The following is a 9,464-nucleotide window of genomic DNA, read 5'->3' as shown; positions in this document are numbered from 1 at the left end:
TTCCTCCCAGCCCCACACTAGAAACTATGCTTCTCCTCCTCCCCTCATAATGGGGTTTTTCAGCCCAGCAGTCCTTAGGGTGATTTTCCCTGCAAATCACAGCTTTTTAGGAGTCCTTGCATTGCAGAGTGCAAGGGGGAGATGTCTGGATTTATTTTAATGAAAAACAGTGGCTTTTTAATCCCTAAATATGCAGATTTAGGAAACTCCTTCCTGCACCTTCCAACCCTTCCTGGGGGCTGGGAATGGGGGGCACCACCCAGCAGTGGGTGCTGTCAGTGGGGTGATCCCACTCAGTCCTGCAGGGAGGTGGGAGCTGGGCCAGCCCAGGCACCCCCTGGGTGCTCCAGGGATGCTCCACAGAGCTCCAGGGGCTCCCAGGGGTTTGGATTTGGGGGTCTCATGGGGGCTTCTGCTGCTGTGAGGATCCAGGGGATCTGGGCCATTCCTCAGGGCATACATGAGCTGTAGGGGTGTCCCCAAGAGTCTGGGGTGTCCCCAAGAGTCTGGGGTGTCCCCAGGGGTCCAGGGTGCTCCCAGGAGCTAGGGGTGCTCAGAGGGTTCTGGAATGCTCCAAGGGGTCCAAGTTTTCCCACAGGGCTCAGGATCTGAGCACCCCGAGGTGCTCTGAGCCCCCTGGACACTGCGAAGCACCAGGATGCTCTGAGAATTCCAAGATGCACCAAAGCCCCCCCCAAAAGCTCCAAAACCCTCAAGATGCTCCATGACCCCTGTCTCTGGAATGCCCCAAAGTCCCAGGATGTTCCAAAAGCCCTGGGATGCTCCAAGACCTTCAGGGTGCTCAAGACCCAGCGGGATGTTCTGAGTCCCTGACATGATCCGAGATCCCAGGATGCTCCAAGGGCCCTGGGATGCTCCAAAAGCTTCAGGATGAGCTGATGCCTTTCCCTCTCTGGGATGTTTCGAGACCCCCAGGATGCTTCAGAATTCCCGGGATCCTCCAAAGCCCCCAGGATGCTCCCAACCCCCGGGATGCTTCAAAATTCCCGGGATCCTCCAAAGCCCCCGGGATGTTCCCAACCCCCGGGATGCTGGAGCTGCCCGCAGGCGCCGGGATGCGGGGTGCGGAGAATCTCCCGGGAAAAGCAGCGGAGCGGGGGAGCGGAGCGGGGCGGGGCCGGGTCCCCCCCCAGGCCCCCGCCCGCCCTTCCGCACGTTCCTTCCTCCCCCCCGTCATCATCCTCCTCCTCCTCCCCCCGCTCTCGCGACAGCTCCGCACAGAAAATGGCCCCGCGGCCGCCCCGCCGCTGATGCGCGACCCGGGCGGCGCCGGCCCCGCCGCAGCCCCGGTACGGCCGGGGGGACCGGGAGGGAGCGGGAGGGAGCGGGGGAGCACCGGGAGCGGGGAACGGAGCGGCCCCGGGCATGGGCTGGCACAGGGGGGTGCGCGAATAGCGGGGGCTTTACCGGCACCGGGGATGCACCGGCACCGGCGGGGAGTTCCGGCACCGCGACCGTATCGGCACCGGGATCGTATCGGCACCGGGGAGTGCTGGTACCGGGGGATGTACTGGCACCGGAGCTGGATCGATACCGGGGGTGAAGCAGCACCGGGGCTGTACCGGTACCGGGGAATGGACCGGCACCGGGAGTGGCCTGGGACCGAGAGTTGTCCCGGAGCAGCAGCGGTACCGGAGAGGGGCCCGGGCTAGCGGGGCGTGCAGGGACCTGGCCCGGGTCACCTCGGGCCCATGGCGGGGGGGCCGTGGGGGTGCTCCCGGAGCTGTCACTGCTCCCTGCACTTGCAGCCTTGGGTGTGTGGGGGGCTACCAGCCCCAGAAACCAGTAGCCACGGGGGCAACCCGCGGAGTCGCCGACAGCGACACGAGCCCGGGGTCTTGACAGGTGTGTGGCCTGTGGGAGCAGCAGGAGCGCCCTCACATCCCGGGATGCACCTGCCGGGATCTCCCTCCATCCTCCCACCCCTGTGGCAGCCGCTTTGTTGCTGTCCGAGCCGGGGGCTCCTGCCCTTGGCCAGGCCGTGAACTCGCCTGGGCTCAGCTTTGTCCAGGCTCAGGGAGGACACCCCAACATCCCCCAGGTGGCTCCTGAAGGGACAGTGGGGTTTGTTCCAGCTGCAGAGCTGATGTGGCCGGGTGGATGGGCTACCCACAGGCAGGCAGGCAAAGGTGGGAAGGTGAGGAAATGGCAGCAGGGCTGGGGGATAGTGGGGTCCCCCAGGCTTCCCCCTCTCAGAAGGAAGAGGGGCTGAGCTGCCCCCATGGCCACCAAGGGGATGTGACACCGAGGCTGAACACTCGCCCCTCTGGTTGCCCACCCTGTCGCTGGGCTCAGGGTGGGCTCCTCAGGCTCTGCAGGCAGATTCTGAGTTGGAAAGCAGGGAACACACCCCACGGAATCCATGCCGGGACTGGGACCCCCACCTTGCCTTGCGCACCTGGAGCATCCTCCCCCAGCACCCCCCGCTCTCGGGGTCTCCCCGCGGTGTCTGGAGGCTCCGGGAGGATGCCCAGGCTGTGTTTTGGTTCGGGCTGTGGTCTGAGCACGGGCTGGTGGCACTGGCAGGGGCTGAGCCCCGGCGCTTCCTCCCCCGGCGCTCGCGATCACATGAGCCCCTTGTTCCCAGCCTTTGTCTCATATCCTGCGCCTTTGGGGCAGCCTCCTCATCCTCGGGGCTCTGAGCACGCACAGAGATGCTCAAATCGGATTATTTGTCCCATTTATCCTCCCGGGGTGGGTTGAGAAAAGTCTCGGGATATGGATAAAGCCCCCGGATGGTTTGAGGGGGATGAGCTGTGTTAATTATCCACTGAATCAGCAGCAGAGCCTGCTCGGGGTGAGCAGCAGATGCAAACATCCTGCCCACCCTCATGGCTGGCAGCCCCCTGGAAGGGATTTTGGGGTCCCTGTTCACCACAGGGGTTGGGATGAGGAAGTTTGGTGTCAGCAGCTTTTTGGGGAGGCTGAACCTGTGGCAGGAAAACCCTGGGATAGTGACAGTGACAGTGGTGGCTCTGGGACTGGGCGCTCCAGGGCAGGTTTGCATTAGTGGTCACATCTCAGGGGGAGTCATATTTCTAGGGGGGTCCTGTCTGTGGGGGAATCATGTCACCAAGAGGGTCACATCTCTGGGTCACTCACATCTCTGGGTCACTCATGTCTCTGGTGACAATGGGAGGTCACTGGGGATGGGGACAGTGGCAGGTCAGCAGCACCTGGGACGTCACACTCAGGGCTGCAGGACAGACAGTCCTAGAGGAGGAGAAATGTTGGCCACCATCCCATGGGAGGTGGCAAATGACAGCAAGATGATCCAGGTGCCACCTGCTCTCCAAAAACCAGTCCCTGGGCTGGGCACAGGGCGATGCCACCATGCTGCCACTGTGTCCTCTGCCATGTCACCCATGGGGAACACTGGGGCCACGAGACAAGTGTCCATCCTGCCTGCCCTCAGGGGATCTGCTCAAGAGGCATTTTTCCAGCTTTTCCAGAGAAAAAAAAATCAGCTTACAAAGCATCACTGGAATGCTGCAACAGGGAAATGGAGAGCAGCATCTGTGATCCCAGAGGGACAGAACAGAGCTTCCAACATCCACAGGACTGCTGGCTTTGACCCTGGAGCTCCAGGAGCTCCCTGTCCCCTGCTGCAGTGCTGCTGGGGAAGAATTTCCTGATTCCTTGGAAAAACTTCCCTGTGCTGCCCCAGAGCTCCCTGTGGGCTCACCTGGAGGCTGTCAGTCCCAGGGGTCTGCAGGGGTCCTGAGCCCAGGCTGTGCCACCCAGCTTTCATCCAGAGAGCTTTTCCAGAGGGATTTTGGTTCACTGCAGTCTCCAGGGCTGGTGGTTCCAGGAAAGGCTCTGGCAGCTCCAACACTTCAGGGTTGGGCACCAAAATGTGGCAGTGCCACAGGGACACTGGGCAGGCAGACACAGCCCTGCCTTGACGTTTTCAGCATTGTCTCCCTCTAAAAGAAGATTCTCAACACCTTTTTTCCCACCAGACCTCTCATTTCTGCCTGATAAACAAAGCTCCATCATAGCTGCTGGGAACTTTGCATGTTTACCCCATGTCCTGCTGGGATGGAGGATGGAGATGGAGCACCCCCTCCATCCAGGGCTGAATTTCCTCTCCTGGGCCATGACCAGCCCCAACCCTGCCCCAAATTCCCCCATTCCATGGCCAATCCCCTTCTATGGTTGGCTGATTCCATCCTGAGGCCGCTGAGCTGAGAAAACAACAACAAAAAAAAAGCCCCACAACCCCCAGACAAAGCCAGGAGCCCAGGGGTAGCCACAGGAATAATCCCACATGGCTTTTTCCCCCCTCCCTGATTTATTTCCCACTGGCTGTGATCCCAGTGTGCCGGGTGCTGCAGGAACAGCTGCTGAGCCCAGCTTGGCCAGGCTGAGCCCCTCTGGGCAAGACCCCCCTGAGCCAAAAGCTGGGAAAGTGTCTCTGGAGCAAATGTTAATGGGAAGGATGGGGTGCCCCAGCCAGCAGAGCTGATCTCCAGGGAGATTTCCCAAGGAGTTATTGGGCTCTTGGGGAAATATTACTCAGTGCCCATTTCACAGCCACAGTGCTGATATTATTATTGCTATTATTGTCATTATTATCAGTATTATAATTATCATTATTGGCATTATTATAAATATTTTTACCCTTTTATCCTTTTTATTTTATCCTTTTGTCCTTATTTTAATCATTGCTTATTATTTATTAGCATTATTATTGCCATTATTATCATCGTTTTCTCTCTCACTCCAACATTAAGACACTACAGAGGAATCTCCCAAACTGAGGGGGTTTTCCAGATGATTTTTCACTGGGAATTAGAGTTTGGCTTACCATGTGGGAGCCTCTTGCCAAGGTGTGGTGAGGCCACACCAATGTAATTTTGGGCAGGAATTTTGTCCCCACGTGCCCATCATCAATTCCCAGTCATTCAGTGCGACCTGCTGCTCCTCCTGACTGGAAAACTCTTTGGAATTTTGGGGGGAGCACCCAGTGAGCCCCCCAGCCCTGGGAGAGGAGGCTGGAGCAGCTCCAGCAATCCCTGGTTTGACTGTGCCTTGGAGGGGATCCTGCAGTTCGGGGGAAAATTTGGGTACTTTGCTGTGGGCTGGCACCACATCCTGGTGATGCCTGGGGGGATATTTGGGGGATTTGAGGGAGGCAGGAAGGGACAGTGACAGCTCTGGGAGAATCAGTCCCACGAGCACGGGACACCGAGGAGAGGAGGGAAAAGAGGAAGAGGAGGAGCAGGAGGAGGAAGGCTCCGGGCTCGATGTGACCTCCCTCCCCTGCTCCCGGTGCAGCATCGCCGGGAGGAGCCGCCGCGTCCCCGTGCCCAGCTCCGGCCCGGCCATGAACACAGAGAAGGACGAGGCTGTGGCCACCTTCTCCGTGCGGGGGAAATTGGGCGCAGAGGGGGCAGGTGAGTGTCCTCAGGGCTCTGAGAGGAGGGGCAGGGGCAGGGGGTGGCCGGGAGGTCCCTTTGGCCGAATCCCCTCCCTCACGGGGATGTCCCTGGGTGCGCAGGTGGCATCACCCAGCTCAGACACCACCAGGCTTCACCTTCACTCCTCAGCTTTTTCTAGAGCAAAGCCCCTCGCAGCTCTCACAGCCTGGGGGACTCCAGCCTCTCCAGGCAGACCCCCCAGGCCCCACTGCCGTGTTTTGGAGGGATGGGGAGGGCAGAGGGGCGCTGTGGCAGGGTCGAGCCTCACCAGCTGTCCCCGCAGGCTGCAGTGTCCCCGCGCTGGGCAGTGCCCCGATGGCGGTGGCGGGGAGCGCAGGGACCCCGGAGCTGCGGCCGCTGAAGCGCAGACCTGTCCCAGGTGAGCCCAGCCCCGCCCTGGGGAGGGGACAGCGACAGCCGGGGCAGGGACGAGGCCGACGCATGTGTGTCCTTGCAGGGAAACACTACCAGTGCTCGAGCTACGGCTGCAAGCTGGCCTTCCCCAGCATGCAGGAGCTGGTGGACCACCTGAAGGTCCACTACAGACCCACGCAGTCCCTCGAGGGTAAGGCCAGGACACCCCACGTGCGCTTTTTTTGGCTGGGAGGGGGCAGAGCAGGGCTCAGCAGCGCTGGTGCTGCAGACCCTGCAGTAGGGCTGTCACCACTGAATCTCTCTCTGAATTCCTCTGCCCAGGCAAAACCTTCCACTGCCCCACGCTGGGCTGCACCGAGACCTTCCCCAGCATGCAGGACCTCATGGCGCACATGAAGGTGCACTACAAACCAAACCGCTACTTCAAGTGAGTCCCGCTGCTCCCTGTCCCCATCCCTGTCCCCCCTCTCCGGGGACACCCGGCAGCTCCCCGCCGTCCCTGGGGCAGGGGCTGGGGGCGGCGTCCGGCTCTGACGGAGCTTTTCCCGGCCGCCAGGTGTGAGAACTGCCTGCTGCGCTTCCGCACGCACCGCTCCCTCTTCAAGCACCTGCACGTCTGCTCCGACAGCGCCAGCGGCCCCGCGCCGCCCCCCAAGCCCGACAAGCCCGTCCTGCCTCCCGCTGCCTCCGTCCCGGAGAAGGAGCCCCCGGCCAAGCCCCCCGAGGGGCTGCCCAAGCTGCCGAGCGCCCTGCGGCCGGCGGAGAAAGGAGCGGCGGACGCCGCGCTGCCCGAGCTGCCCGGGGCGCTGGAGCCGCTGGTGCCGCCGGGCCCGCACCCCTTCCCGCTGCTGGAGCCCGGCCTCTTCGGGCCCTCGTCCTTGACTCGCTTCTCGGGGCCCGCCCCGTCCTCGGTGCCGGGGCCGTTCCTGCCCTACGTGCCCCCCTCGCCCTTCGGGCTGGCGCAGCCCGCGGCTCAGCACCGCCTGCGGCCCTTCCTGCCGGCCCACGGCCCCCCCAGCGTCTCCAACGCCGTCTGGAAGAAAAGCCAAGGTGAGAGCGCCGAGCCGTTCGGGACAAACCTTCTTCTGCTCCCGCCTTGACCAGCAGCAGCTCCCGAGGAGGACCCGCCGCCGCCCAGCCGAGGATCCGGCCCCTCCTGCCCCTCCGGCCCGGCCACCCCCCCCGCAAAAGCCCCCAAAGTGCCACCCGTGCCACCCCCTCTGTGATGTTCGATTGGGCAAAGCACCGGCGACTGCAAAAAAAAAAATAAAACGCCTCCAAATTCTCCCGGCCCTGCTGCTCCCCGGCGTGCTGGGGGTGCGAGGCGGGGGGGTCGGGCCAGGCCTGCCCCCCCACGTGTCCCCCCCGAGGGAGGGGAAGACCTAATGCTTGTCTTGCCCCTCGATTCCCTCCGCAGGTTTGAGTGTCAGCCCACTCCTCCCATGCTTTGGCTCAGGAGTGACTCCAGGTTAGTTTGGCACCTACTGGGTGGGGGCCGCTTTCTGTGGCTGGGGGGTTTGGGGGGCGGCGGGGGGGCCGCAGGGGATGGGAGAGGCCGCAGGGGCGCTGCCGTGCTCCCCGGAGAGAGAGGGGGAGGGCGGGCTCCCTCCTTTTTGGGAGCCACGCAGAGAGGGGATGTGGCCCAGGTGGGCTCTGAGGCAGGGGGGTGGCCGGCTGTACCCCCCCCAAAACCCCCCAGCCTGGCCCCGGGGGCAGAAGCAGCAGGAGGAGGAGCAGCAGCAGCGGCTGCCTCAGTGCCCCCAGTGCCCCCAGGCTGGAACCCGCTGTGCCCTTCGCTGCGGGCCGGGGGCACAGCCTGGCTCCCTGCTCCATTTCGGGGTTCTTCCCTTGGGAAGGGAACCCTGAGCGTGCGGGGTTCGGAGCTCCAGCCCCCACAGCCCCGCGGCACCACCCGGCTCCGGGCGATCCCGGGGCGATCCCGGGGAGATGCCGGGGCGATCCCTGTGCTTCCCTGCCCGCCCGTCCTTGCAGGGCACTCCTCCAACAGCCGCATCGTCTGGGAGCACACGCGGGGCCGCTACAGCTGCACGCAGTGCCCCTTCTCCACCGCCTCCCGCGAGGAGATGACCCTGCACATCGAGGACCACCGCAAGAACCCCCCGCCCGGGCGCCTGGAGGCCGACATGGGTACGGGAGGGACCCCGGCCCCGGGATGGGCTCGGCAGGGATGAGGCACATCCTGATCCCTCTGTCCTGGCACAGCCTGCCCGGCTCCAGTCCCTGCTTCCCCAGCCTCAGCAGTGCCCTGGAGGCTTCTGTGTGCCCTCCCTGAGCCCCCAGACCCTGCACTGCCCCTGGGCTCTGTGTGCCCTCCCTGTGCCCCCAGACCCTGCACTGCCCCTGGGCTCTGTGTGCCCTCCCTGTGCCCCCAGACCCTGCACTGCCCCTGGGCTCTGTGTGCCCTCCCTGAGCCCCCAGACCCTGCACTGCCCCTGGGCTCTGTGTGCCCTCCTGAGCCCCCAGACCCTGCACTGCCCCTGGGCTCTGTGTGCCCTCCCTGTGCCCCCAGACCCTGCACTGCCCCTGGGCTCTGTGTGCCCTCCCTGTGCCCCCAGACCCTGCACTGCCCCTGGGCTCTGTGTGCCCTCCCTGAGCCCCCAGACCCTGCACTGCCCCTGGGCTCTGTGTGCCCTCCCTGTGCCCCTGTCCCCTGCACTGCCCCTGGGCTCTGTGTGCCCTCCCTGTGCCCCTGTCCCCTGCACTGCCCCTGGGCTCTGTGTGCCCTCCCTGTGCCCCTGTCCCCTGCACTGCCCCGGGCTCTGTGTGCCCTCCCTGAGCCCCCAGACCCTGCACTGCCCCTGGGCTCTGTGTGCCCTTCTGAGCCCCCAGACCCTGCACTGCCCCTGGGCTCTGTGTGCCCTTCTGAGCCCCCAGACCCTGCACTGCCCCTGGGCTCTGTGTGCCCTCCCTGTGTCCTCTCCATGCCCCCCCAATCCTGCTGTGCCCTGGAGGGGTTCATGTGCTTGCCCTCTCTTTACCCCTAGCCCCTGCTATGTCGTTGAGGGGTCCATGTGCCCCCCCAGTGCCCTCCCTGTGTCCCTGTGATGTCCCTGGGGGTCTGTGTGCCCTCCCAATCCTCTCCCTGTGCCCCCCAGCCCCTGTGATGCTCCTGGGGGCCCATGTGCTGACAGTTCTCTCCCCTCTCCCTCCAGATTTCGGGGTGGGCCTCGCCCCGTTCCACGCCAAGCTGCCGCCGGAGATGGAGAACTCCCTGTACTCCCAGCTTTGATGCCCTCGGCTCCACGGGACTCTCCCTGTCCCCCCCCTGAGCCAGGCAGGGGGCACAGCACAGCCCCTGCCCCTGTGCTGGGACAGGCCCTCCCTGGGGACAGGAGCACCCCCAGCCCAGCCCGGGAATTTCCCCTGGAATTTCTCCCCTTTCATTTTATTTTTGGGAACTCTCCAGCAGCCAGAACTGCTGTGTCTCCCTCCCCTCAAGGTTTTGTTGCTTCAGCCCCGGGGGCTCTGCAGGGAGCCCAGTAGGTTCTCAGGAGTTAGTGGACTTCTCTGGAATGAGATCTCAGAATAAAAAAATGGGAATTGTACAGGAGTGGCGGCCGGGAGAGGCTCTGTCAGTCCCCGTGGGGGCCAGGGGGAGCAGGGCTGGCATTGAGGAGCCCCCCA

General features: G+C 63.7%; 1 protein-coding gene across 2 annotated transcripts; it reads left to right on the top strand.

The window, feature by feature from the left end:
• The first annotated feature begins 1,175 nt into the window (after positions 1-1,175).
• On the top strand, positions 1,176-9,390 carry ZNF414 (zinc finger protein 414). 2 transcript variants are annotated; one of them, XM_079328585.1, is made up of 9 exons: positions 1,176-1,310; positions 5,302-5,420; positions 5,728-5,823; positions 5,902-6,009; positions 6,141-6,246; positions 6,376-6,869; positions 7,237-7,287; positions 7,812-7,967; positions 8,993-9,390. In XM_079328585.1, the coding sequence occupies exons 2-9, from the start codon at positions 5,351-5,353 to the stop codon at positions 9,067-9,069; spliced, it is 1,158 nt and encodes a 385-aa protein (XP_079184711.1). In that variant the 5' UTR covers positions 1,176-1,310; positions 5,302-5,350; the 3' UTR covers positions 9,070-9,390. The 2 variants fall into 2 exon arrangements, with proteins under 2 accessions (XP_079184711.1, XP_079184712.1); XM_079328586.1 differs by lacking the exon at positions 7,237-7,287.
• Positions 9,391-9,464: the final 74 nt, after the last annotated feature.

The sequence above is a fragment of the Erithacus rubecula genome, assembly GCF_903797595.1.
Source record: "Erithacus rubecula genome assembly, chromosome: 28".
NCBI lineage: Eukaryota > Metazoa > Chordata > Aves > Passeriformes > Muscicapidae > Erithacus > Erithacus rubecula.
The sequence above is the reverse complement of the archived record's forward strand: the minus strand, read 5'-3'. Positions and strand labels throughout refer to the sequence as shown.